We start from the raw sequence: 27,978 nt of genomic DNA, 5'->3' as shown, positions 1-27,978 counted from the left end.
AAAAAATGACAAGTGAAGTAAAGAAGTTGAGGAAGTTTGTGCGGTGATGTTCGTGTTTCGGGTGGTATTTAATTAACAACGAATTATACTGAACATTTTCCTATTATTTCATTCTTAACTCGTTATTAATCTATCACAATGGCGATGCAACCGCATAGTAAGAAAAGAGTGTGCTACTACTATGACAGTAAGTATTGTAAAGTTTGTTACCCGCCACTGCAAATGCTCTTAGCGTCCATACTTATTTTTAACCTGCTGTACACCGTAATTGTTGAAATATGTATTTGTTCTATATAATATTTATGTCATGTTATTGAATAATATGAAATATAATGTGAAAGATAGACCATTTATTCATCTTGATTATTATATTAAATTATTTCTTGCCTCACTTCGAGTCGTCTGTACTGCGTTCTGTGCTCTTATTGGCCGCTTGGATTTTGTTAGCATCTTGATGTGTGTGGTACAGACTAATATGTGTCAAGCCATGAAATGAATTGAGTAACATGTCTTTATGATGTTGGAAATAGTATTTCATTATTTATTTATTTTTAGTGACATCGGGAACTATTATTACGGTCAGGGACATCCTATGAAACCGCACCGTATACGCATGACTCATAATTTACTATTAAATTATGGATTGTACCGGAAAATGGAGATATATGTAAGACTGTTGTTATAAACACGCCTATTCATGTCAATAATCAGCAATGTTTAAACCATCATAAATGGTTTGATTTTACAAGAAATCTTAAGGTTCAAACATCTTCAGTTTGATTAAACTATTTCTTCAGGATCAATTATTAGAATTATTCAAAACTTGTGGAAGCCAACCCAGACTAAGATTTATTTGCTGATGGATTCGCCGAATTATTGATTCAACATCTTAAGTTTAAAGTTATACCTAATTGATGGTCAAATATTTAAACGAGGTTTTAAAAAAATATCATTTGTAACTTTAGTTATTCTTTTGATTATTTAATTGACAACAATTGCATTGGTGTGCAATAGTTCTGTAAATCCTAAAAACCTGATTACTGAAGAAATCTACTGCTTTTACAGAGACCCCATAAAGCAACCGCTGATGAGATGACAAAATTCCATTCTGATGATTATATTCGCTTCTTACGATCAATCAGGCCAGATAATATGTCCGAGTATAACAAACAGATGCAAAGATGTAAGGTTTTTTTTTTACTTAACCAATTAATTTTTATTTCAATCTAGATGAGTTGTTTAATAATCAACCATAATGTTTACAGTCAATGTCGGTGAAGATTGTCCAGTGTTTGATGGTCTCTATGAGTTTTGTCAGCTGTCTGCAGGTGGATCAGTGGCTGCAGCTGTGAAATTAAATAAACAGGTATATTTTTTTTGAATTACTCAAATATATATATATCTATATCTTTTTCAAAAATTCAAGTCTTTAATGTTGTGAATCCTGTCACTGAGATCAGGATACTACACTACATATTTAATACTAGCTGTTGCCCGCGACTTCGTCCGTGTGGTTAGAAGATATAAGTTAGGAATTGTTGCCACATTTTCCATTGTATCTTCGCTCCTATTAGTTGCAGCATGATATTAAAAACCTTCCTCGATTAATTGTCTATTGAACACAAAAAGATTTTTTCAATTTGAACCAGTAGTTCTTGAGATTAGTGTGTTCAAACAAACAAACAAACTCTTCAGCTTTATATATTAGTATAGAATAGATGAAAGTTATTGAAATTTTGTGAGTCACAATAAGTAATAAACAGTAATTTTATAGTAAGTAGAGTATAAGCCCTCACATTTTGCAACACCTGCAAAAGGCAATTAAGCTGAACTTCAATTATATGTATTTAAACTATTTAACAACAACACAACTTTATGCAAATAAATATGCTGAGTTTTAATTAGATAACAGTATAAATTAGGTAAACCACAAGACTACCACCACCACCCAGTTTTAATTATTTCTTATAGTATTATTTATTTGATTTTCCAGGCTTCTGAGATTTGTATCAATTGGGGAGGAGGACTTCACCATGCCAAAAAATCAGAAGCCTCAGGCTTCTGTTACGTTAATGACATAGTACTTGGAATCTTAGAGTTGCTGAAGTACCACCAGAGGGTGTTGTACATTGATATTGATGTCCACCATGGTGATGGGGTTGAGGAAGCCTTCTACACCACTGATAGAGTTATGACAGTGTCTTTCCATAAATATGGAGAGTACTTCCCTGGAACTGGTATGTCTAACACACACCTCAAAATTTTATTAGATATGATTGGTATTTGAAAATCAGAATGTTCTCTATCTAACTTCTCATTCTTCGTTAACAGGCGACTTACGTGATATTGGTGCTGGAAAAGGCAAGTACTACGCAGTAAACATACCCCTGCGCGATGGAATGGACGACGACTCTTATGAATCCATCTTCGTGCCTATCATATCAAAAGTCATGGAGACTTTCCAGCCCAGTGCGGTTGTCCTGCAGTGTGGAGCTGATTCACTGACAGGTGGCTAACATTTCATAATAAATTTAAATGTTCATCAAATTTTTTGACATCAAACTGATATACTAAGAATAGTTATTAAAGATTGGGCTTGGATCTAAATCGTCACGCCTTGCGCCGTGTCACGACTTCAGCCACAGAGACATAGTGTTCTCAATGTACTTCTATAGTGTCGACGTAACTCGGTGAACTGTGTTACTTAAATGGCGGTATAGACCATAGCCTAATATGTGGCCTTACAAAATTAGATCAGTATGTCCAATACTGATCTTTCTCTGACCTGATTATGAAATATCAAACATCAAAATTTTTGTTCTCTGACACTTGATGTAGACTCCTTGTCTAACCTCAAATGTATAGTTATTTACAAACTTTCTTATTTTATTTTAGGTGACAGGTTAGGTTGTTTCAATCTTACTGTTCGAGGTCATGGCCGATGTGTTGAGTTAGTGAAGAGGTTTGGCCTACCCTTCTTGCTAGTTGGAGGCGGAGGGTAAGTATTTTCCATAGTTAATGCACACCACTTTTAACCATTACCCTTTATACACGTTTATACAGTTATAAAACAAAACATTGAATAATTTATTCTTTATTAAATATTATAATTATTGAAAAAATGATCAAACTAAAAAAATTTGACTATTATTGGCTATTGTGGAAAACCATTTAGAAGCTTTATTCTGAACATATTTATTTTGAGATAATTGTTTTGTATGTTTTAACTCTTTGTTTTACTTTCCAGTTACACAATTCGTAATGTGTCACGTTGTTGGACCTATGAAACATCAGTGGCCCTTGGGGTCGAAATAGCTAATGAGTTGCCTTACAATGATTACTTTGAATACTTCGGGCCTGACTTCAAGCTACATATTTCACCCAGCAATATGTCTAATCAAAATACACAGGAGTATTTAGAAAAAATTAAAAATAGGCTCTTTGAGAATCTGAGAATGTTACCACATGCACCTGGTGTTCAGGTAACTTTAATTCTTTCAGAATTTTGACTTGGATTCAATATTTTTGGTTACTTAATTAAAAATATATCTACTCTATAGGTACAAGCTATTCCTGAAGATGCTGTAAATGATGAATCTGAAGATGAAGACAAAGTTGACAAAGATGAAAGACTGCCACAAAGTGATAAAGTATGCATTCTTATGAATTTTATTATTGAACTTAAACAATATAAGTGTGAAAAATGTTAACAATTTATTAAATTAGCCTTTGTAAACTATATTGTATAAAATTGAATCAGGACAAGCGCATCACGGGAGACGGCGAGTTATCGGACTCAGAAGATGAGGGAGAGGGAGGCCGCCGCGACAACCGCTCCTACCGGACGCCGCAGCCGCGCAAGCGACCGCGCCTCGATAAGGACGGCTCGCAGATCAAGGATGAAATCAAATGTGAGTAGTAGTCTTTAAAAGATATTAAGATAAAAATTGATATGCGGACTATTTGTGACAGCTATGTATTGTGAAATATAAACGCCTAACCCTTAAAAGAAGGGGGGAAATTTACATGGGACTATTCACAGTTTTTAAGGTACCTAAAAATTGGTTTCACTATAGTACAGTCTTACGGTTATCATAAAAAACTGCGTAATATTTTCTTTTTAAACATTCCCCAGTTCCTAAAATAGGGGATGGAAATTTGTGTGTGACTCCGCAAAATTATACACCAAAAATATTTTTATAGGCATCCCTCCATCTACAAAAAGAAATAAAAAATATTTTTTTAAACCAATGTTGTTTGTTGTTTACAGCTGAAGACACAAAAGACGACGTCAAAAACTTAAGCAGTGTTGAAGAGCCAAAGAAAGAAATACCTCCGAATCCCTGATGTACGCGATAGACACCGCGTAGGTTGTAAAAGTTCAGCATTGGTCTTTGTAATAACACTAGGTAAAAGTGTTACCACATTCAAGCTGAAACCATACACTCACGGTGTTTATGCAAAATAAGAAATATATTTTATATACACAATATTGTACGAAACAGGATTTTGTAAGTAGATTTCATTCAGATCTCAATTTTCTGACATGTACTGTCTTTCATCACAAACAGGCTGGCCACATTCATATTGCTCATACAAAAGCTAAGGCTTTAGTTCTGACTAATGTAATATTCTTCGGCGTTAACACATTTTTGTTAAAAATTAATTACATACTATTTTCCATCAATTACAAATCTTTCTTGTAAGTTCGAATGTTTTACCTTAGTACTCTTTGCTAGTATTTAGACTTATGAAATGTCAAAAGCAATCTAGTAAAGCCTTCTATGCTATATCGTTGGGATTATAGAAAGGAGCTACAATTTTACAGTGGCTAGTTTGTTAGTTTTGATCGAATCACCTCTTGAAATTTCATGTGATGGTCACTCACCATCTTTAGATAATGATATTACTAAGGGATGGCTAACTCTGCAAAGTCAACTTGTAGTGTTATATATCTAATAAATGTTGCTACCATTTTATCAGGCTAGTTACTGTGTATTTTTTTCTTATACACAAGTAGTCGCTTCGTATAGTATTAGGCATTTGTATTTGAAGATAATGTAGTTTTAGTCCATGTTTCATAAAAGCAGATGGGGGATTTGTCTTAAGATTTCAGAAAGCTAAAATATAGTGTCCGAATTAAAGTATTTCATAGAATTGTTTTAAATGAACTTGAAAAACAAATAACTTACAGCTCATCCACCGCCTATTAAAACGCGGATAGAGCAATCGACAGATATGTTATCACGAATATGGGCTGACTGGCAGACAAAAAAAAATAACTACTGCATCAGATTCCAAAAATATTATTTTTTTATGAAATTATGGCGATTAAGGCTAAATAAGGTTAGTCTTAGGAGTTATTATCTCGTTAGGAATAGAATATTTTTTATAAAACTGACATCTTATAATAGCATCTAAACAACCAATAAATATCTTTGAATTATTTAAATAATTATACCTTGCAGAAGACACGAAGCGTTACCCTTACGTTTCTTACAGGCAAACCAATATCCTAATAATTATGTATGATTGATTTGTAAGATTGATAGAATAAGATTAAGTTATTTAATTTAAGCTTAGAATTTGTGTAAGAAATATTTTGTAGGGGCTGTTGAATTCAGTTCCTTCCATGCTATATTCTCCATCCCCTACGAAATTACTGCATCGGTTATGTCGTCATCAGCTGTAACGTCATTTTTGACATGTATCTTTTACAACAACATTTAAATGACAAATAAAAATAGTATTAATTTGAAATAAAGCAATCAGTCAAGTATTTTATTATGGTTGAAATATCGTCATTCTGTACATAAGAATACCTACTTTGTGGCAACAAAAACAGTAAACTAATTAAGTTTAAATGCTTGATTGTAGATTTTTACCTGTCAGCTTGTATGGTTTTGCCATGCCAGACAAAACAAAACGTAGTTCTTTGATACAATAGTTGTAAAGTACCTTTGCGCATTTTTGTTTTCAGTTAGATAGGTTTTAATAACAAATTCTTGTGTGACTTCATCAGAATAAACATCCTAGTAGATTGTAATCAGTCTGTGATTACAGTTTATATGTAATAGTTTTGAATATTCTCATTGAATAGAATAAGACTGTAAATACGTTTTTTATTGTTCAATATATCAAAATGTGTCTATTTTATAGTTTTTTTTACTAATCCGTCATTTACACCTTTCGAAATTATTTTCTATACCCTAAAGAAAACTTATACTCATAAATTGGCAAAGTGCATCTAAGACTGGCGACACTAAAGGGTTTGGTACCACTAGGCTCAAGAAAACCAACCTGCGATTCTTGAACCTAATAGTAAGACATTTTTTTTCACCAAACATAATTATAAACAAGGTGATTTTTTAGTCGTCTTACAAAATAAAATATCCCTAGGCGCGATTTTTTTGAATCATCAACTACGATAATAGGTTCGAAGAAAAATTAATAATACATAAGAAATCTGAAGCATCCTGTTAATTATGTTTACGTATTAAACTGTAGAGTATACCTACCCACCGCATGAGTCGAGAAGATCATTTCATTTCCATTTTTTACGAGACAAAATATTGCAAACCAATCTAGCCCACGTGGACTGTCGCCCAATCAGATTGCCTAACGCGATCCTTATTCCTTCGCGGCGCACGCGACGCCCCGCCCCTTTTACTTGAACTAGGTGAAGGTCATTATTAGAGAATCTTAGTTGCGTCCAAACACCGGAAGCGGATGTGCGCGCGCGCTTTCGGTTGTCAAGCATTGTCAGCGATCGATATTTGGTGACGCGACGAGTAAACCTACCTAATAATGATCTAGGAACTATCGCTACTCAACACAATGAAAATTTACAGGAAGCACAAAGATTATACTCTGCGCCTAACCATCTCGAAATGTTACGCAACCGAGGAGTGATCCACCCGCAAGTGCGAGGACCTGCCAGCCACATCAGCAGCAACGCAACGGCTGCTTGATCACAGCCTGCTTCGCAGCCCAGCTGTTCTCGAAGAGAACGTATTTAATAACTTCGATCAACACCCGCGTCGTTGTCTAGTAGGGTGGCTGCCAGACTTTCGGCACAGTAAGTATTTACTGCGTCATACTTAGTGAGAACATCAAGATTACAATAATAAGAAAGAATAACTATTTTGCGATAGGGCTAATGAACTGTGATTAAGACGTAGCCCGCGTAACAATGGAGGAGTGTCTATTGTTACGGCTAGGACCGCGCTCGCAACAGTGTTTCAAAAATACGCCTTGCGTTATACTATTGAATAAAAAATGCATTTTTAATTTATCTAAGTCTCATAAATACCTATTTTTTTATTATGAACGTTTTATAGTCATTGGATACATGAACTGGGCTGCTTTTGTAAGACGACTAAAAATCACGTGTGTTATACACGGTGATTTTTAGCCGATCTTGCAATGGCTTATCCCCGATCTTTATTTCCAGTATTTGTTTCATCTCTCAGTTATGGCGGTTCAGAAAATAAAGCGGACGATCAGATAACACTGCCTCATAATTATTCTTTACGCTTAGGGTACGGAACCCTAAAAATCAAGCGAAGGTAGGTAAATAGGACTATAATAAAACAAAATAATTTGTATATTGTATGTAATTTTAAACGATTATCACAACGCTCTAGACATAAATTGCACCATAAAATAAAAGTACCTTAAAATCAGTCTGGTACCAAAGAGCTAGATAAACCAACTAAATTGGAATGAATATAAAAATACTATGAAATAATTTAGCAATATACATCTACTTCAATCAGTATTTCTTTTACATACAGGAAAGTCCAATACGAGACAGCCTTTATGAATCCAAAAGAAATGAATGCAACCGTTTTACAAGTATTTACTCTAATGAACACTTAACTGTAAGGGCGAGTCACCTACTTTCATCAAATTATCGTAAATTGAACCTTACGTAAATCTCAGCAAGTGCACTAACCTAAAACTCCACGTTTTGAACTTCATTTTAAATCACACTTGTTCATATTTTCACTACTTTAAAATTTTAAAAGGAATGTATAAACTGGAAGATTTCTGTCATGGTAAGTTGTGTTTAAACGAATTATTCTCACGATTCATAATAATGTCGGACGTAAATCAATTGTGCGTAATTAATTATATAGGCCTTTTATAATATGACTAGTTAAGACCAATTAGTATCCATTCCAAGCCCCTAACTATTTGATGTCGAAAGAATTCATAAAGCTATATCTATATTATTTTATTAAAAACTTTACGAGTTTCAACAAAAATGTTTATAAAGGAAAAACAGTTAATCTCGTATGGCAAACGCTTTCGAGCAATATCACTGAATAATATTTCTAAGAGGCAAAACTCATGGATAGCAGTTTGCACTCTATCTCTACTGCAAGTAATAAAATGTCATTAAACCGATTCACCAACTATGATCACGGTTTAGTAGACGTATTACAATAAATGCAATCATAATACTTTACAAGAAATAGCGTAACTTGACTCTAGTATAGGTACGCTGAATTTGTATGACTTACAATTATGTGAAAATTTGTGCGTTGTAGGAAACAATGAATTAAAGCCTCTCAAATGTTTGGCAGCTAGAGTCTCGCTGCCAGCAATAGTCAGTAACTCGTATGTTTTTATTAATTTCGATTGTAAATTTTTGGCAGTGTCGCACTTTTCAAATTTAAGTCTCTATGTGAATATTCGTCAAAATACACGGCAAGCTTATTGGCAAAGCAAAAAACTGATTGAATGAATATAAATACCAATTTCTTGTCAATAATTTACAAACGTTAGTGTAAAGAAGAGGAAAGAATAATTAATTACATCAAATAATATATATCCCACTCAAAATAATATATCCGTTAGTGGGAAAGATTACGAATATGTATAAATTATAAGCGATTAAAATATTTTAATGACTATACGAATCAGTAACATAATACTAACTGAATCACAGTAAATATAAAATGATTATTAGGTATAATATTTAATTTTAATCCTACTATAAGTTACTTGGAATTATTATGACCGTGTATCATCAATTCATAAAGTCCTTAATGTTAAAAGTTAAAAATTAATCGTTCCGCACAGTAACTAAATTGGCGATCAGTTTATTCAAATACAATATTAGAATACTAATCAGTAACTACTTTACTGTCTAAAACGTTAACATTCTAACTGGCACAATTGTGAGCATCCGAGAATAAAATCCGTTTGTGTAATATCTGGACATTGAACCCTGCTCAACTTATCACGTTCTGTCTCCGTCACGCTGACACCCGTGCTTGGCTTAGGTCTCAGTGCCTTCTGCAACATAACACGAATGGGATGAGTACAGCGGCAAGAGCTAATACAATACTTACAGGTGTTAAAGTAACGATCTTCTTTACCTGGAGTTAAAGGATGATCTCGTAACATTGAACCTGAAACGTTTGTAAGTTAATATTAAAATGTATCTTTTGAGAACATAAACTGCTTACTTAAGGCACAACTATATACGTACAAACTGTATATATAAAATATATGTTATATATATATATGTTAGAATAATCATAATTATCATACATTAATTATGTATCCTACATTAATAAAAAAATATTCTACAATTTTACATTTTTAAGGCTTTTATATCCTAGACGACTAGCAAATTGCTATAAACCTACCTGTATATATCCAAGTATTTTGATAATTAACTCAAGCAAGTAAATTATTATATAAATTTTATAAATCATGCAATTGGAAAGAACTGATTATTTACATTTTAGCTTACAAGCATGCAACTTGCAAGGCGATATTGTTTTAAAAAGCGCTTTCCTTTTAAGTAAATTAATTTGAAAGTAAAAAGCAAATAAATTTTAAGATTCAAAGCGGCCATAAAGTATGGTTTATCGCGCTATGAGTCCTACTTAAATAAAAAGGAGAATCTTTGCAATCCATTTGCATTGAAATATAGAGAATAGGTCGTCACCGTCATGTTTGTAGTTAGTGCAGGCTTCTTACAAATATGGTAATGGAGCTTAAATCTTAAAAATCAGGAATTAAAAAAATTAGTACATAAGTTCTTACTACTATAATAAAATTAGTCTTCTGGATCAAGTAGTTCAGGTTGTATCACTGGGTGCGCAATTCCAGGGCCCCAAATCTGCTATTTACAACGGCCGATGAATGAATGAAATTTGGCTTAAAATTACCATTTTCGTATTCTCTTAAGCATTTTTCTAGACAATAATTGGAAATTCAGTGCAGGACGGTATACTCAAGGTAAAAACAATTAAATTTCAATTATTGTATTGGCAAAATACTTAAGAGGATAGGAATAATTTCAAATTTCATCCAATTGCCATTCATTCATCGGCCATTGTAAAATAGCAGAATCGGGGCCCAGCTCTTCAGTGGAAAAAAATATCAAAATATTCACAAATTCTAAGAGTAAGAAAAAGGGTGTGCTTTATTTTAACACACACGTGTAGAAAGAGGAGATTTAAAGTGGGATTTATAAGCATGCCGTTAACAGGAGTGCACACGTAAAGCAGCTTCAAGCGTTTACCTATACAGCGAGACGGCACATTGATCGTTCAGTATAGAATAGCGTCTGAAAGTTGGTTACTGGTTAGTGCGGCGCCCGGCGTGATGCCCACGATGCTGCCGCCCACGCACGCCTCCACGCCTTCTGTAGACCACCACCAAACGTCAAATACTAACCACGTAGATCAAACACCAACACATTTAAACTAACACAAAACATGTATGAGTAAATACATTAAAATTTAGGCAGATGTCTTCGTCATGTTGCATTAGTTACTTATTTTGCATTTCATCTTTCTCACTTTACTGTTGGTATATTAGAATATAACCAGCTCAATATTTTTGATTTATTTATTTTGAATAATGTTTTTATTTGAATCTATGCAGTGTATTCCTTAAAACGAATTAGGATTTTGTAGTAAAACAATGTTACGTTAATTAAATTAAAATTAATTCATACTCAAGTTAAACTCTCACACTCAATTACTTTTTAGTAATTAATCAGAGATTTAATTTGTCTATTATATTTTGAGAGACATGCATTGTAAAAATATTTGTTAGATACAAATAATTAATATAGATCGGATTTCACCACAATACTTGTAGAGTAGAAAATAAAAATGTTTTTATTATTTGAAATAATAAATTTGTTTTAGCATAATATATTCTTAAAGATAATACTACCAATGAAAACCATGTTTCGATGAAATAATAATATGTCAATATAAATTTGGAAGAAAAACTAAATTTCTACCATGCGAAGAATAAAATAAAATAATTGCACATTTAATTAGCCCTGCTTTTTAATGTAGCAGTTTTAAAAGCAAGCTAAGCTAAAAACAATTTATTGTATGCAATTAAGTTTATGTTCCTTCCCTTGAAGACTTTTAACTTGCTGTTACTAACTAAATACGTACCAATTTATGCAATTAAATACAACTTTGAACTAATTTTGGAAACTTTGAAATATTTAACGTTATGTTCTATGCTCGTAAAATGAAAACCACGTTGAATGATGAGTGAAGGATGACGATATAAACATGCAATAATGTGATGCTGCGATATCTCACCGGTAGTGCAAGCGGCGGCGTTATTGTCGGGGTTGACGCCGGCCACGGACCACGGTCGCGCCTTGCCGGCCGAGCGCGCACACCCGTTCCCTACGTTACACACGCATTCGTTACACACACCACGCGACCAATACAAAACTGCTTTAAGCGAAATATTACAACTGATATGTTTATATAAATGCCCGACTGACCGACAAAAGACAAAGTATATAATAATGTATCAGCATATAAAACATCTGTTGTTCCCGAACAAATTGAATAATAGTAATTTATTTTGTTTTGGTTCAAAATCTAAGTAATCGTTTTTAAAATTGTTTTAATTTTTCGCTTAAAAGCACCCATGATCGTATGAAGCTCTTGGTCACTTTATATACTTGTACACTTGATTCAGTGAAGCAGACACACCGGCGAGGCGTTTGACTTGACATAAGCTGTGTTAGCACATTCCAAGGAGGCGGTGAGGTGGACAACCACTGTACACAACTGAAGGCAGGCTTCAGGCCAAACTTATAATCATTAAATGTGTATTAATCTGTGTGTTGATAGACATGTGTTGTTTAGTGATGTCTCCAATAAGATTAAAATAAAACCTATTTCACGATAATTAGTCTCTTGCCATACACTAAATGGCAAAACTCATGAACTTCCCATCTCCTTCGCAATCATTGCTTTTAGTAGACATCTATAAGAAAATGTACATGGAGTTAATCAGGTACCCTTGTATGCAACATGGACCCACATTGTTATAATACGTTTTATACGGTGAATAGTTTCTGCTAGTGACGTCATTTGCAAGCATTTCATATGCAACGGTATTCGGTACTTACCCATGGTGTTGACATTATCAGAGGATCGCGAGGGTGGGGGCGTGGAAGCCGATGTCTTGATGCCTACATTGTCGGAAGACTTGCAACGGGATACTTCTGTAATTATTATCAAAAAGTTTGTTGACATTTTTTATACTAACGGCCTCTCTTTACTTCATTATTTTTTATTTTATTAAAATATACAATATCCATGCACAAACCTACTTAACTTGCTTTCCTTTAGGTTATTTTTTAGTCTATTATTTGTTTTGTGAATGTACTTACCACATTCTAATAAAACTGGTGTGCTTTCACCAGAAGTCACGCTGTACCTGTAAGAAAATATGACTATTTATCAAAATAATGTAGGTTAGTACGTAATAAATGAAAAGATAATGAATTAAATGACCGATTAAGTTTTGGCTTCTGATATGATAGAGACTGTTAGTAATCATTCAATGTTATTTTTGAGTACTTTGTTATGAATTGTTTACTTACAATCGTGTTTATTTTGTTATCAAACGCTGTATTTTATTTATGATTTTTCTGCAAATCTGTCTATTAGGGCAATGTACGCACAATGTATGATTGGAAATATTTTTATATTTGAAATGATACATTTAAAATTCAAATCAAGAATTTCCTTAACTATTGGGTCGAATTTTCTTATTTATTTTGGAAATCGAGGTAATTCATCGGAGGAATTAGCTAATACTAAAAATATGGTGGAACCTGGCCAGAAACATTTGGTATATCGTATTTAAGTAAATAGTTGTATTTAATGTCTTGTGAATGTGATTCAGAAGACATTAAATACAGCCCAGATTCAGAACAAGCATTCGTGAATCACATAAATGCTTGCCCTTCTTCGCGCACAGTGGGTTTGGCGTGGTGACCTCAACCACTCGGCTATCCGTGCACATAATATACTGAGTGAGTTGAATGTGTAAGTAAGTATATCGTGGGTATGTACGTACATGGTGTCGTCGCGCTGCAGCGTGGGCGAGTGGCGCAGCGGCGAGGGCGAGGCCAGCGACGACAGCGAGTGCAGCGAGCGCGACGTCAGCGGCGTGCGCGCCGACAGCGACGCCTCCTCGCTGCCCGGCGGCGTGCGGCATGCGCGCCAGAACTCCTCCAGACCTGCCACACGTTACAAGTAGGTATACACTACATGGTACAACTGTTTATGTAAGGTTTCATGTGTGTGTTATTAGACTTATTAGTTATTCAAAGTGATTTGTTCTGAATTACTCAATTTTTCTAATGATTTGATTGAAAAGTCATCAATATTATCATTATCAACATTGACAAATCTTAATCTAATATAACATTCAAAGATTATTAAATTAGTTTTAAAAAGCGAGGCGAGAATTACTGAATTTCCTTAACCTCAAAGTTATTAAGGCTTTGAAAATATATACTTCACAGCAGTATCTTAATATAAGGCTGTTTCTTAGTTAGCACCGTTCTTATACCTTCATCAATATCTTGTGACTGATCTGTTATTGGTCGAGTCGGCGCCCGTGTCTTAGCTCGTCTTGGTCGACCTGTAAACAAATCAATGCAATAATAGTGCCTACAGTAAATGAAAAACATAAAATCCAAACCAACTTTGAAATAAGGCAAGAAAAACATAATACAATATAAGGATACAGCTGAAACTCAATACGTGTTGAGTAAACCATTCTAAAAGTGTGGACATGTACAAATCCTCTGAAAATAGTTTCTGCATCGTCGTTGGAGACGCTAACTTCCAAGTATATAATATAAAGTACATACCTTTAACAAGATGCCTGAGCGTGTGTGCGGGTAGGTCGGCCAGCCCGTCCGTAGCCTCAGCATGCAGCGGGGGCAGCGACAGCATCTCGTTGCTGCTGCACTGCTGCTCCGCCACGGACTTGGGCCGCACGCGTCGGCAGCCGCGCTCCCGCCGCCGGCAACCCAGCGGCGTAGCCTAACATATAGGTACCATTAGTATTGTGTATAGTAAAGTCACAGTCATAGTGACAGCTAAATACATACATGTACATAGTACATACATGATTTATTCCTAGATTAAGCAGAACAAAAACAAGAAGGTCACACATCCATGAATTCTTAGGCTTAATGCTTCGGCGCCACCGTATGTTCGTTATGTTCACTTTGTAGACACAAATACAGAGTTGCAAAACAAAACTTTCAAGTAAATCAGGCCATACCATTTTGAAATTAATAAAAACCATAGTTCAAGTCTATCAGATAAGCCGATTATTAGCCACTTAATAGGTGTAAAGTAAAGTGTTTTTCTTTCAATAAATTTACACATTCATGGGTTTGCCAGAGCCCTCAATATTTAAACTCACAACAAAAGCACTCACAAACAAATAATATATACACAAATCTTTTAAAATAAAACTTAACTAGCTTACATTTTTTAATATAGGTTTGGCTGTTCTATTGCCATTTCTAAAACAGCTCAAAACGGCTTTAGTCAATAAATTCAACATTTTATAAAACACTTGTATGTTCCTTTCCCTTCCACAAAACACTAGCAGGTAGTGAAGGTGTATCAAACAGACTTCAACACAGTTACACTGAACAAACCATTGTATTGCTATCAATTAATTTCGTCAAAATGTTATCTATCGAAGCGTGAAAAATAAAGATTATTGTGTCGTAATAAAGAAATCGTTTGCGTTGATTAATAATTATTTCAAACAATGAAGAAATGTGTTTCTTACCAGATTTAAGTAATCCAATTTCTAGGTAGCGTGAAATCAATGCAGGTTGTGTTAATATTGTGAGGTTTCATAAATGCACATGCGTCATATATTTTTTATTAATAAACTCAGGTCTACAAATATTACTTTTGAGTGGTACAAGAAGCAACTAGTCTTTCAGGGAAGTTAAATAATCAGAAGATTAGTTTGAATATATAAGATAACTAATAAATCACAATCAATCAGTTATCTATTTGAGTCGGTAAACCATGACAGTTAAGATACGATGCTACTTTTAGATAGCAGCTGATTTAATCAATCGACACGGCCTAAACCGGAAAATTGTTCTTTTTACTTTAAAAGATGTAAACTAAGATAAAAAGTTACACACGTGATGTCTATAACTATACTGAGATAAAAATGAAAATATGTCAGTTAATGGCAAAAAGAACAAAAAGCAATAGGAGACATCTATAACATTCAACATTTTATTATATTTACAATATGCAAAACTTCAATATATTACTACGAAGACATTATTTTAAATTTCTATAAGGAGGATATTCTATAAGAAAATAGTTATGTTTGACACCAGTATAAACCACTACTCATAATGATTTGCCGTGAGGCGGATTCATAATTAAACGAAACGCTTTTTAGATAAATACGCTTGAGTAAGCCTTTAATAAATAATTATAAACAACTTACCCCTGAATGTGAGATCGGCGTGAGCAGGTCTGGTATGTCACCGTCGGTGCTAGCCATGGGCTCACTGTCCACGTGGTCGAGGTTCTCACACGCTAAAAGCGCCAGATTCTCCACAGCTTGACTGCACAAACAGCAACAATTTAACAAACCCCTCACACTACAATTATTTCAAGCTTTATTATAGAACTGCAATATACACCCGAATTTATGTTATGACTAATATTTGAAAAATAATTTTCTTGGAAGATTAGTAACAACATATGTTATAAAATTAAATAAAATATAGACTAAAGGAAATTGAGTTAGGTCTATATTTGTTTTTAATATATACCCATATTAAAAACGAATATATTTCTAGACTAATCAGACGCACAAGTGGCCGCTCCTTGTTTTGTTTGGGTTGTATTGGTTTCTTCGTACCAACAACTCGACAGTGTTACAATAGTGTTATAACCTCACTGACTGCACGTATAGCCGAGAGGCTGAGGTCACCACGCCAAACCCACTGCGCGTCGTGTCATAAGTGCGATCTCCGCGTAAGACAAGCATTTCTGAATCTGGGTGTCTTTTTTGCGCAATTTGTATATATGTGATATTCCCCGAGAAACAAGGATTAAATTACTACTGCATCTAAAAAAGAAAAGAAAAAAATCTAAAAGTGATAGCACAAAGGCGAGTCCATACTTGAGCAAGTCCTGCAGCGTGTTCCCGCAGGGCGCCATGGCGTCGCGCACAGCTTGCAGCGTGACCAGCTCCGCGCTCGGACTGTTGCCGCCCATCGCAGCAAACACCTCGCCGCATCTCTGTGCAATACGGACCCGTGTTTATGATGACTCATAATAACAACAGCAAAAATAAAAACAATATGCTTATTCAATAATTTTGTCTTTTCCGTGGACAGGAGAGGTATTGTAAATAAGTGGTTTTTGTTTGTAGGTATCTGCGTTGTATTTTTTGAAATCCTCGTATTCGCTTTGGCGTGGTTTTTCGGTGTTTGGAAAAAAACTCGTGCGCAACCAGCGCCGCCGCCGCCTCGCTCCCAGTGTGTTACCTGCAAGTACTGGTGCAGCAGATGGTGCGCGGCGGCGGCGGCCCGCTCGAGCGCGGCGGGCAGCGGCGGCGGCGGCAGCGCGGCGGCCGCGTGCGCCGCCAGCGCCGCCGCCGCCTCGCTCCCAGTGTGTTACCTGCAGGTACTGGTGCAGCAGATGGTGCGCGGCGGCGGCGGCCCGCTCGAGCGCGGCGGGCAGCGGCGGCGGCGGCAGCGCGGCGGCCGCGTGCGCCGCCAGCGCCGCCGCCGCCTCGCTCCCAGTGTGTTACCTGCAGGTACTGGTGCAGCAGATGGTGCGCGGCGGCGGCGGCCCGCTCGAGCGCGGCGGGCAGCGGCGGCGGCGGCAGCGCGGCGGCCGCGTGCGCCGCCAGCGCCGCCGCCGCCTCGCTCCCAGTGTGTTACCTGCAGGTACTGGTGCAGCAGATGGTGCGCGGCGGCGGCGGCCCGCTCGAGCGCGGCGGGCAGCGGCGGCGGCGGCAGCGCGGCGGCCGCGTGCGCCGCCAGCGCCGCCGCCGCCTCGCTCCCAGTGTGTTACCTGCAGGTACTGGTGCAGCAGATGGTGCGCGGCGGCGGCGGCCCGCTCGAGCGCGGCGGGCAGCGGCGGCGGCGGCAGCGCGGCGGCCGCGTGCGCCGCCAGCGCCGCCGCCGCCTCGCTCCCAGTGTGTTACCTGCAGGTACTGGTGCAGCAGATGGTGCGCGGCGGCGGCGGCCCGCTCGAGCGCGGCGGGCAGCGGCGGCGGCGGCAGCGCGGCGGCCGCGTGCGCCGCCAGCGCCGCCGCCGCCTCGCTCCCAGTGTGTTACCTGCAGGTACTGGTGCAGCAGATGGTGCGCGGCGGCGGCGGCCCGCTCGAGCGCGGCGGGCAGCGGCGGCGGCGGCAGCGCGGCGGCCGCGTGCGCCGCCAGCGCCGCCGCCGCCTCGCTCCCAGTGTGTTACCTGCAGGTACTGGTGCAGCAGATGGTGCGCGGCGGCGGCGGCCCGCTCGAGCGCGGCGGGCAGCGGCGGCGGCGGCAGCGCGGCGGCCGCGTGCGCCGCCAGCGCCGCCGCCGCCTCGCTCCCAGTGTGTTACCTGCAGGTACTGGTGCAGCAGATGGTGCGCGGCGGCGGCGGCCCGCTCGAGCGCGGCGGGCAGCGGCGGCGGCGGCAGCGCGGCGGCCGCGTGCGCCGCCAGCGCCGCCGCCGCCTCGCCTCCCGCCCAGGCGCGCTCCAGCGCCATCGCGCGCAGGGTGTGCGTCTGCGCCGGACTGCAATTGCCCGCCAGTCTGTCGCAAACAAAAAAATACATTTTACATGTATAATGCACATATAATGATGTCGTATGTTTTAAATTTTAGCTTTGACAGCTTTAGCGATCCGTACGTCTACAAGTACCGTAATACGAAAGCGTGAATATTGAGATCTTGTCAACTTGACATTAATTTCGTCTTTGTGGCAATTTATAGCAAACAAAGAAGATGTATCGTGTTGTTCTGTGCAAGCCTACCGCTCATGCAGGTCCCTCCACAGCGTGGCCACCCTCTCACTAGCGCCGCGCCCGCCGGCCGCCGCGTCACAGCCGGGGAACTCCACGCGCCGCACGCTCACCGAGCGCCGCAGAGCCGTCGCTATATCTGTGAGGCCTGCATCACAACATTATTAAAATTACAAAAAAAAAATGTAATATTTTGCATAGCTTAAACAGTACACTGTACACAGTACACAGCACACAACTTAAAAAGTACCTTCCGTCGTTCAAGGTAAGGTATATTAAAGCTGATGGAATAGTTGCATATTTAAATACAAATGAATCCTACAGAATGAATTTTAAAATTAAAGTAAAAATGTAGTATAAACTTCATCAGTCGTAGTACACTCGAGAATTTGGATTTTATTTCAATTTTCCGATGTTCTACCAATTTACCTTGCAAACTGAATGCGTTCCGATCAATGTACAAAGTCTGTAAGGTGCAGTTACACTGCAGCGCCTTGGCCAGTAGTCTGGCGCCGGCGTCGCCCGCCAGGTTGCCTCCCACGTCTAAGGAGCGGAGCCGTCGAGCACCGCCCAAGGCATTTAGTAACCCGTATAAATCCCCCTGTGAATAATTCAGAGCTTAAGCGTCTTTAAGCACAACGATTGTTTATGTACAGAACCACCGTAATTTAATTAAATTGAAAAGGTTTCTATACAATAAATAATCTATGTATAGTTATTACCTTGAGTTTACAATCGCTGAGATCTAATGACGTCAATGCAGTATCGGGTTCTTGAAGAACATGGACTAGAGCCTGAAAATAAATAAAAATTATAACAAATTCAAATAAAAAAAAGAACTTTAAGAATATTTCAAATGATTTGCTTACTTGTATTAACGGTGGCGCGTACGATCGCTTGCCGGTCAGTTTACTTAGAGACAAATGTGTTATGGAATGATTTTTGCCAATGGCTCTCACTATTCCAGATAATTCGAACTCCATACCTAAAAATAAAACTCATTGAACTCAATTGAGTCAGGAAAAAATATTTTCCCGATTTTTGTAATTAAACCACAAGTAAATCTGAACAATATAAATTTAGCTGTAAATATGTAAAAAAAAACTTACTATTATCTGACAAATCAAGTGACTGCAAACACCTGACACCGTGTATGCAGGATTCAAGCACGTGAGCAGCTTGAGAGGAAGACAGTACTCCAGAGAGGTTTAATTGTACGCCTGTTGCGCTCTCGTTGCACGCTAGCCCAAGCAGTAAGCTCCTGAACAACGGAGAAATTTTAATGTTAGGTCTAATTAATTTAAATCCTACTGATATTATAAATGCGAAAGTAGCTCTGTCTGTCTGTTACGCTTTCACATCTAAACCACTGAACTGATTTTAATGAAATTTGGTACAGACATAGATTGGACCTTGAGAAAGAACATAGGATAGTTTTTATCCCGGATTTCTCTTGGAAACGCGATATAGCCGACATCGACGCAGGCGAAAAGCTAGTAATTCATAAAGATATATTACTTACATTAAAAATTTATAAAAACTTTAAGGGTTGAATTATTTCAACATAAATTATGATATACAAACTTGTCCAAAGATTGAAAGAAGAAAATTAAGGTTTATATTTACTATAAACTGAAGTTGTTCACTTTAAATGTAATTAAAAGGAGCAATTATTTAACCTTAATTACACAACAAAGTCCTATCAGCTTGAGATACTGATCGGAATAAGCAACTTACTACATAACAGCTTCTTTTTAAATAATCTTTTGGACAACAATTTGTCATTTCCAGTGAATGTTTGTAAACATACTTTCATCAGCATTTAATAACACATTGTATGCAATATGATGAGCTGTTTGTCTTAAATCGTGTTATGATATTATAGTTGTTTGTGTTCGTTGTTGGGCAGTAACCAAAACTGAATAGTGAAGTGGGTAACAAAGTTACATCAAGGCACGCATAATAGATCATAGTATGTCGTGAGTAATTTCTTGGTCTCTATAATTTTCATAAATGTGAATTTATCTATTTATTAAAAAATCACTCTCTGTATTAAAAACTGTAACAAAATCCGTTTTTTAAAGATAGTAGTAGTAGAGTCGTAGTTTTAAAGATTTGAACATACATAGAGATATAGGGACAGATAAAGCGATTTTGTTTTATACTTTGTAGTGATGAGTATTTTATAGAGCAGAGTAAAATGGATGTTCGTTTTGCAGAGCGATTATATTCTGCTAGTTATTTTTAATTCCGACTGGGAAAGCATCGCCTAGTTCCTAAACTTGTAGTCGTAAAAAAACAGATTCCTTAATAAAAGTTGATGCTTAAAATGCCTTCCAAAACAAAATAAAACCCTGCTTAATACGCCTGTAACTACACACGGCAGAGATAACAAACATTATTGTTCTTACTTGAGCGCATCGGGCGGCATCTTGCAGTAGGAGAAGTCGAGGTCGGTGAGCGCGAGGCAGGCGGTGAAGAACTGCCGGAAGGAGGGCGGCGGGTCGCGGGCGCGGCGCGCGGCCGACCAGGGGTTGCGCGACACGCACAGCGTCGACAGCCGCGCCGCGCACCCGCGCAGCAGCGCGCCCCACATCTACACACAAACCTATAGTCATTACATGCTCAGCCGTAATCGAAATGTTCCAAACCTTTTTCCTCTATGCATGCAACATTCACCCAAGATTTTTCAATATCTTGGGATCGACTTCCAGTTTTACCGAAAGATTAATAACGCCTTCAACAAACTGTTTTTACTGAGTTACACTGTGCTAGATTATGGTACCATTAGGTGGTCATGCATTAAATGTATGAACAGAAAATGATGCTAAATGGTTATCTAATTTGCCTATTTAAAAGTAGGATACCTCAAACCATGCTTCATTCATCTTTAATAATTATGAAAAATCTTCTAGTTCAATAAATTAATATACTTTTATGTTAAAATGGACCCCAATGCAGACACTTAAAGTAGCAAAGCATTCTAAAAGGATTTTTTTTTTCATTTCACCCATATGTAGCAAAAAAACATACAAAGCAAAGTAAATGAAACAAGCACTGAACTCTCAAGTCCACGTACTGTACGGCACAACTTACTTTATTACTTACGTTTTCTAACGTTGTCTCAGTATTAGTTAAATTTAAATAAGTTAAAACGTTGGGCTGTGCGAGGAAGTTGTATAAATTCTGAAACAATAATGTTAGGCTAAGTAATAAGTTCACATCCTTTTAATTATCTTTTGTTTCATTATTACTTACATGTACGTCATCCTTTAGGTTGTTGTATGAGAGATCAAGATGTGATAATGTTGATAGATGGCAAGGGTTGTCATTAAGCATAGTAGCTAGATGCATCACTGTTTTGCCAGTCAGTCCACATTGCGACAGCGCAATATGTCTTAGCCCATCCGGATTGTTCGCCAGTCCACTTAGTATACTAATAGCACCTATAAACACAAACAATAGCGTGACGTCAATCATTCAATTATTTAAATATATGTGAGTCACGGTCGATGAAAGTGATAAATGCAAACATTGTCAACCGTGTTCAGCATAACTGTTTGATATTTTGGTTCAATCACGGTCGTGATCGAATACAGACGTCAGTGTATGCGTCAACACACACTGGTTTTTAGCCGGAGTGATAATTGGGAACATAATTGATATTTTAATGTATCTACAAAAGCGATTTCTTTTCTTTATCAAGAGTGCCTATTAACGAAGGATATCCTGTTCTTATTAGGTATACTTGTAAGTTTTATTGTCGTTCATTGTCTTAGTTATAAGAAGTATGTAATTTGTTTAGGTACTTTTTGTCTACAAACTCTGTTTTAAATGAAATGCGACTAAAACTTAAAACAAGTTTGGTTCAATATTGTTTGTATAAAGACGGTTGTATGGTTTTGTTGTTTTAAAACTGTGATTAAATGGAAAAAAAAGGTTGCTGTCCATTTTCAACTACATTAGGTAATATATTTTAATCGATTTATTGCGTTTCTGTAAGCAAATCCATAAGAAGTAGTCTTATAGAAGTGACTAGATGACCAGAGCCACGACAAGGAGGTGGTTGTAAGTATGTAAAGGACGGACAGCAGTGAAGATTACCATGCTAAGCCCAATGAGCGCGACGCATCGCGGGTTCGTGATCCATGAAGAATTGTCCTGAATCTTGGTTTATTTCGGCATATAGTGGGAAGATAAGACAGTTCCAGTAGTTAATGACCTTTGTCCTCGATGTGGTTCTGCGAGAAGTCGACGGTGTGCATGGCGGGCGGGTGGCGCGCGCGGCAGAGCGCGTGGCCCAGGCGCGCGGCGTGGTCGTGGCGCAGCGCGGCGGCGCGCCACGACAGGCGCGCGGGCGGCGGGCGCGCGCCGCGCAGCACGCGACACACGCTCTCCCACGCCTCGCCGCTGGCGCGCACGCCGTCGCCGCACACGCCGCTGAACCACGTGTTGTGCTGCAGCGCCATCACCAGCGGGATCAGGTCCCTACGCAACACGCACACACACGATCAACCAAAACGCTTAGTGCAATACTCGCTCAAAATGCTGAGGGAAAACATCGTCAGGAAAATAATACAGCTTAGAAAAGGGTGTAGATGTAAATCATATCAAAAGCCTGCATTAGGTTTAAATTCTGACATCGATGAATTGAAGAGATTGAAGATTATTCATTTTTTGACATATTAGAAACTGATAAATTGCAAAAAAATATTTTGATTAGAGGCATTTTAATTAAGAATGATTCCTGCTAAAAGTTTTATAAATCGATTAATGACTGATTGAAAAACTGGAATTTAATAGCCTAGGAACTTGTTGAACAGCACCTATAAAAAACACCTAACAGTGTGAATATAATCTAATTTAAAACAACTAATAATAATTATTATCGACATTTTCATATTATGCCTTTATAACTAGGTACTTCATTATATGTATTATTTTTTATCATCAATTAAGGTAGTTATATTTTATCATACTCATTAGTTAGTTGAATGTTTTCAATATTTAATCGAACTAATAATCATTAAACTATTTGAAAAACTTTTATCACCATGGAAAATATTACATACCTCTGGTCTAAGTGATCAAAATCTTTTAGATGTAACATCCTTATATCGTGCGCTAGATATATCGTGTCAATATCCCACGCAACTTCAGCTCTGCAACAGATGAAAGATCAGTGTTATGCAAATCCTCATTTAAACAGCGTTGACAATATCTCAATGTAATTTCTGAATGAACTCGATTAAATTGACCTTAATGTGTCATCCAGACTATTTTTCCTGCTTTTTGAAGGTCTCTTTTCCAGTCATACGATCATTTAATCTTTCAAATAATTTAAACGATGCCTCTAAATAACTGCGATTTCCTGTAATGAGAAAGTACATACTTTCTCATTACAGGAAATCGCAGTTATTATTGTAATTGTTATTGAGTTTTATCCCGTCGTACATATTGATTAGTTACCTGAAGGGCGTTTGGCAGAGGTCACACATAGCTGCATATTGATTTGAGAAATCCCCGCACGTCGAGTGTTTGCGAGTGCCGCTTACTTGCGGTACTGGGTATGGTAAATTGACCTGCGAAATAAACTTTACTATGATAACAAAAAAGACAATAGCATATTATAATGTAAAATGTGTGTATACATATAAAGATCATGTAGGTGCCTACAACTTTTAATTTCGACCCGCCTCTTCATAAGTATTAATCACACCAATTTGAAAAAAGGGGAAGGCTATTAATATCCTTGGCGCTAACATCACATTTCCTAATTATGTTAGTGAATTTGTAGCACTTGGCAAGTGTGTGACTGATGATTCAGACGAAACAATTAATATTATACATATAAACATTACTGCTGCGACTATAATTCTTTTTTTTTATAGTCTGACTAATTTATGTAGTATTCATTGAAAAAACGTTGCTTTAGTGTTATTCCTTTCATAGAAATGACCTTTGTATTTTATTTGTGTGATCATAACTAAACGCTAGTTATTAATTTAGGAGGATAATGATTAATGTTATCGCATATCTTAAAGTTATAATATAAATAGTTATATTTATTCCAATGCATGCTAAAAAAAATACCTTCTTTCCTCTAACTTATGAGTCATTGGAATTGTAAGAAATTAGATTGATTTAACTAATTTGAAGGCCGATAGATAAAACTGTTATCTGATGAAGTCAAGGATTACATTTTTGCACTTACCTTAGGTATAATGTCAACCATAGCTACATTTGGAAATAAATCGTCGAATGCCGCAACAATTGCGTGCAATACGTTTATGACTCCTTCGGCAGTACCTTCTTCGCCTGAAAAATAGTTACACGATTGAGTTGCCAATCTACAACTTACAAGAGTCTGCAAAAATATATATAATCTATAAATTTTATTCACTTAAAAATATTATAGCGGGATTTGGATTTATTGTAATTAAGGACTTGCTTATAAATATTTTAAAGCTCCAAAAATATTGGGGCATAATGTTTTTATAACCACTATTCGCAGATTTAACATAAATAAATGTCATAGGTGGGGTATCTATTGCTATTAATTTGGCCTTCAAAGTTCGTCGGCTTTTGTGACAATTGTGAATAACCATCTAAGCGGCGGTGGGGCGTTTTGTTAACTAACAACCTCCCCAATAAAAGATTTAAGGTCAAACAATCTTGGATTAAGTCAATTACTGTATAAGAATAAGCAGCTCAAGGGAATATAATTATAAATTGTTATAATTATCAATGAACAATAGTCGAATTGTTCATTTTGTTGAATATTGCATAGAAGATTGTAATTAGCATACAATAGAAGCAGGACCCAAGATTATTCTAGACGCAAACATGAAATATTTTTGTTGCCTGTCCTTAGTAATAATTTACAATATTTTCTAGCATGCAGCCAAATTTGGACTAGTCATTACTTAAGAATTTAGATGGAACATAATAATTAAAAATCGCATTTATTTATAGTTTTTCCTCGTTTGTTAAAGTTTGGTTACTGTGACTATTATAAGTTACTATCAGTACAACAATGTCCATACTAATATTAAAAATAGGACTGTGTTTGTTTCGGAAAAATGGAGCGACAAATTGCCGTGACTTTTTTTCATGGAGGTAGTTAAAAGGGTAGAGAGGGACATAGGCTATTTTCTGACTTATTTTAACCCCTCATTTCCCTAAATCGGGGTTCAAGTTTAAATGGAGTATTAGGCAATTTTTAAACTAGAAAGCTACAAATCAGTTCAGTATTATTTTTTTGTGAATACTCCTCCATTCGTGTTTTTAAGCCGCGAGGAAAAGCTATTTATTTATAAAAACCCATGTAACCAATAAAAGCAAAGTCTATTATTAGAATTAATATTTTGAAATTCCAAAAAGACTGGAAATAGATTAATAAGTGACAAAATACTTAACTTCCATTTAATACAAAATTATTATAATTTGAATTTGTTGCAATATTAAAATTAAAAATATATATATTAAAAAATGTAAGATGATAAAAAACTTACCTATGAGAATGGAAACTGGCTTGTGTTCATGAATGAGTGTTATTGATAGATGATTTGCCTTTTTACTTTCTAGTGCTTCTATTTCCATCAAGTGAAATCCATTATCAACCTGACAATATGTAAAAAAAAATATTAAATCTTAACAGATTATATTATAACTTTATGGCAAATGAAAGTAGTTTTACAACCAGTTTTATTCTTCCTTGTATGTACTTAAAATTATTCCTACCTCTCAAGTCAACTAATTTATTTATATTTTTATTGTTACTTAGTAACAAATACCTGACAGTTGATAAACAGTATGCTTACTGTGAACACAATCTATTGAACTACATAATCATTGTTTACATTACATTCATTTCCTCTCATTCAATTCTTTAATCAGGCACAAAACTACAAAAGATAACAATAGTCTATTGATTGGTCATATGAACATTTTAGTCCCTAATGCTAATGTAAATATTTTAATTTGCTATAATACTTGACACTTCTTGACATAGACATTGTTTTTAGGCCTCTGAAAATGAAATAAATTTAGGTATTTAATTGAGTATAATTTAATACTGATATTACTTACCCTTGTAGGAACTTTAGCTGTAGTTATAAAGATTCTATAAGCTGTTACAACCTGAAATATAGCATATAAACATTTTACTTATTACATACAATTCATAGCTGAATAGGTCACAGGTAAACAAATATTTTAAAACTAAAAAATTCTGGATGAAATAATCTACAGCATAACATTAGCTATTTTGTATGACCCAACACAATCTAGGATTATATTTAGCTTTGTTGGAGTTGTGTCAATGAAAATAATAAAGCCAATGAATGAATAAATTGGTTTAGTCATTGGGTCTAAAGTTGACCACATGGCTATTGTGATTGTGTCCACAGGGAACACACACATACATATTCCTCTTAGAGACAGGCACACCTACATGACTCATGCTATTGTTAGTGCCTTATCAATATCAACAAAACACTACAAGGAAAAAACTAAAGATTACATAAACTGTAAAGAACCTATTGATGCATTAACATGAGAATGTGTAGATGACTATTATTACAGCAATAAACATAAAAATATTTGGAACCTGATTGATGTTAAATGAATCAATAAAATCATAAAATGTATAACACAATAACTAAATGATATCTGTAAAATAAGATGAAATATTTATTGTCTTAACATCTTTTCATCTAATTCATAAACAGTATTTTTTTTAGTTTGAAAATCAGAAACTAGACACAAAAATATTTAAGTAAAAGAGAGGAATCTGCAATTTATTCTTAGATTACTTGTTATAGTTGTTATGATGTATAAAATTAATCATTTTTTAAAATAATTATGCTCACCAAAACTTTGTTGTCTACTTTATCACCTCTTGATTCCATACGAATGAGGGATTTGTATAGAATTTTAACATTTTTCCCCAATACATTGCCTATACTATCTGTAAGAAATAAATAAAAGATTAAGTCCACTCATTTAAAAGACACTTTGTAGCAGTAATTTGTTCATCTATTGATGGTATTTTTTAGATAAACTTTTTTTATATATGAAAGTATGTAATAACAAACCACTCAATTCTGTAGATATATGAGATTTTGTTGACATTTTCGCGATTTTCTTCAGTGTCATTACTCCCACAAAATGTAAATATTTTTAACGCACAATATATCCATAATATGCACACCACATCAACAAATTAAACCAAACATTATAAACGAGATATTAAGACACAAAAAACTGTGCATTTCAATACAATATTTAAATAGTTATTAGGATTATTGACCTAAAAACCACCACAACACCAATTCAATTCAATGGGAACTTGGGAAGGTAGGGTAACGAACCACAGATAACATGCTTTTGGCTATTGCTACTACCTACCGCTCTAGTGTTGTAGTGGAGCTGTTCAGTACTTCGGTTTGATCTTCTTGATTAAACTAATTACTAAAATCGTTTAATGCATGTGATTTTTATAAATACTGTAATTTACCATAAGAAAGATAAAAAAAATGAAGAAAAGTCGTTGATTTACAATTTAAACAGATGATACGTTATTTTTCATTTCAAATTAATGTTAGTTTCCTGTAGGTTACGGCTCCCTAATTTAATTTAAAACTCAGTGCT

The 27,978-nt window shown here is 36.4% G+C and overlaps 3 protein-coding genes across 9 annotated transcripts; 1 reads left to right on the top strand and 2 right to left on the bottom strand.

Moving 5' to 3' along the window:
• On the top strand, positions 1 to 6,154 carry LOC113496752 (histone deacetylase Rpd3-like). Its single transcript, XM_026876078.1, has 11 exons — positions 1 to 191; positions 556 to 667; positions 1,066 to 1,183; positions 1,266 to 1,366; positions 1,994 to 2,237; positions 2,332 to 2,508; positions 2,896 to 2,998; positions 3,248 to 3,482; positions 3,561 to 3,650; positions 3,761 to 3,911; positions 4,271 to 6,154. The coding sequence occupies exons 1-11, from the start codon at positions 139 to 141 to the stop codon at positions 4,345 to 4,347; spliced, it is 1,461 nt and encodes a 486-aa protein (XP_026731879.1). The 5' UTR covers positions 1 to 138; the 3' UTR covers positions 4,348 to 6,154.
• A 1,446-nt stretch (positions 6,155 to 7,600) lies between these two features.
• On the bottom strand, positions 7,601 to 16,838 carry LOC113496709. Of its 7 annotated transcripts, none has more exons than XM_026876021.1 (11): positions 16,492 to 16,838; positions 15,808 to 15,928; positions 14,180 to 14,354; positions 13,876 to 13,947; positions 13,378 to 13,540; positions 12,686 to 12,732; positions 12,422 to 12,517; positions 11,595 to 11,684; positions 10,607 to 10,669; positions 9,390 to 9,422; positions 7,601 to 9,306 (listed from the first exon to the last, which is right to left on the bottom strand). In XM_026876021.1, exons 1-11 carry the CDS (start codon positions 16,584 to 16,586, stop codon positions 9,290 to 9,292), a joined length of 972 nt encoding a protein of 323 aa, XP_026731822.1. In that variant the 5' UTR covers positions 16,587 to 16,838; the 3' UTR covers positions 7,601 to 9,289. The 7 variants fall into 7 exon arrangements, with proteins under 7 accessions (XP_026731822.1, XP_026731830.1, XP_026731846.1 ...); XM_026876029.1 differs by having other exon boundaries at positions 10,547 to 10,669; positions 16,492 to 16,837; XM_026876045.1 differs by lacking the exon at positions 11,595 to 11,684.
• LOC113497304 (F-actin-uncapping protein LRRC16A-like) lies at positions 16,632 to 27,730 on the bottom strand. The gene is made up of 18 exons (XM_026877185.1): positions 27,423 to 27,730; positions 27,198 to 27,295; positions 26,416 to 26,466; positions 25,839 to 25,947; positions 24,539 to 24,642; positions 23,794 to 23,906; positions 23,397 to 23,486; positions 22,547 to 22,812; positions 21,583 to 21,770; positions 21,433 to 21,510; positions 20,736 to 20,920; positions 19,434 to 19,585; positions 19,194 to 19,309; positions 19,047 to 19,118; positions 18,754 to 18,925; positions 18,337 to 18,472; positions 18,019 to 18,115; positions 16,632 to 16,640 (listed from the first exon to the last, which is right to left on the bottom strand). The coding sequence occupies exons 1-18, from the start codon at positions 27,481 to 27,483 to the stop codon at positions 16,632 to 16,634; spliced, it is 2,097 nt and encodes a 698-aa protein (XP_026732986.1). The 5' UTR covers positions 27,484 to 27,730.
• Positions 27,731 to 27,978: the final 248 nt, after the last annotated feature.

The sequence above is a fragment of the Trichoplusia ni genome, chromosome 1 (assembly GCF_003590095.1).
Source record: "Trichoplusia ni isolate ovarian cell line Hi5 chromosome 1, tn1, whole genome shotgun sequence".
Taxonomy (NCBI): domain Eukaryota; kingdom Metazoa; phylum Arthropoda; class Insecta; order Lepidoptera; family Noctuidae; genus Trichoplusia; species Trichoplusia ni.
The sequence above is the reverse complement of the archived record's forward strand: the minus strand, read 5'-3'. Positions and strand labels throughout refer to the sequence as shown.

What these genes read in the sequence shown, in the direction of transcription:
- LOC113496752 (XM_026876078.1), top strand. Translation starts at nt 139, where the DNA reads ATGGCGATGCAACCGCATAGTAAGAAAAGAGTGTGCTACTACTATGAC. An exon ending in ACCGGAAAATGGAGATATAT is followed by an intron (nt 668 to 1,065) that starts GTAAGACTGTTG and finishes CTGCTTTTACAG; the next exon opens with AGACCCCATAAAGCAACCGC. An exon ending in TTGCTAGTTGGAGGCGGAGG is followed by an intron (nt 2,999 to 3,247) that starts GTAAGTATTTTC and finishes TTTACTTTCCAG; the next exon opens with TTACACAATTCGTAATGTGT.
- LOC113496709 (XM_026876021.1), bottom strand. Translation starts at nt 16,586, where the DNA reads ATGGGCGGCAACAGTCCGAGCGCGGAGCTGGTCACGCTGCAAGCTGTG. An exon ending in GCTCAGGCATCTTGTTAAAG is followed by an intron (nt 13,948 to 14,179) that starts GTATGTACTTTA and finishes ATTTGTTTACAG; the next exon opens with GTCGACCAAGACGAGCTAAG. An exon ending in CGCCGCCGCTTGCACTACCG is followed by an intron (nt 10,670 to 11,594) that starts GTGAGATATCGC and finishes GGTGGTCTACAG; the next exon opens with AAGGCGTGGAGGCGTGCGTG.
- LOC113497304 (XM_026877185.1), bottom strand. Translation starts at nt 27,483, where the DNA reads ATGACACTGAAGAAAATCGCGAAAATGTCAACAAAATCTCATATATCT. An exon ending in AAGTAGACAACAAAGTTTTG is followed by an intron (nt 26,467 to 27,197) that starts GTGAGCATAATT and finishes GCTATATTTCAG; the next exon opens with GTTGTAACAGCTTATAGAAT. An exon ending in CTGAGACAACGTTAGAAAAC is followed by an intron (nt 20,921 to 21,432) that starts GTAAGTAATAAA and finishes GTTTGTGTGTAG; the next exon opens with ATGTGGGGCGCGCTGCTGCG.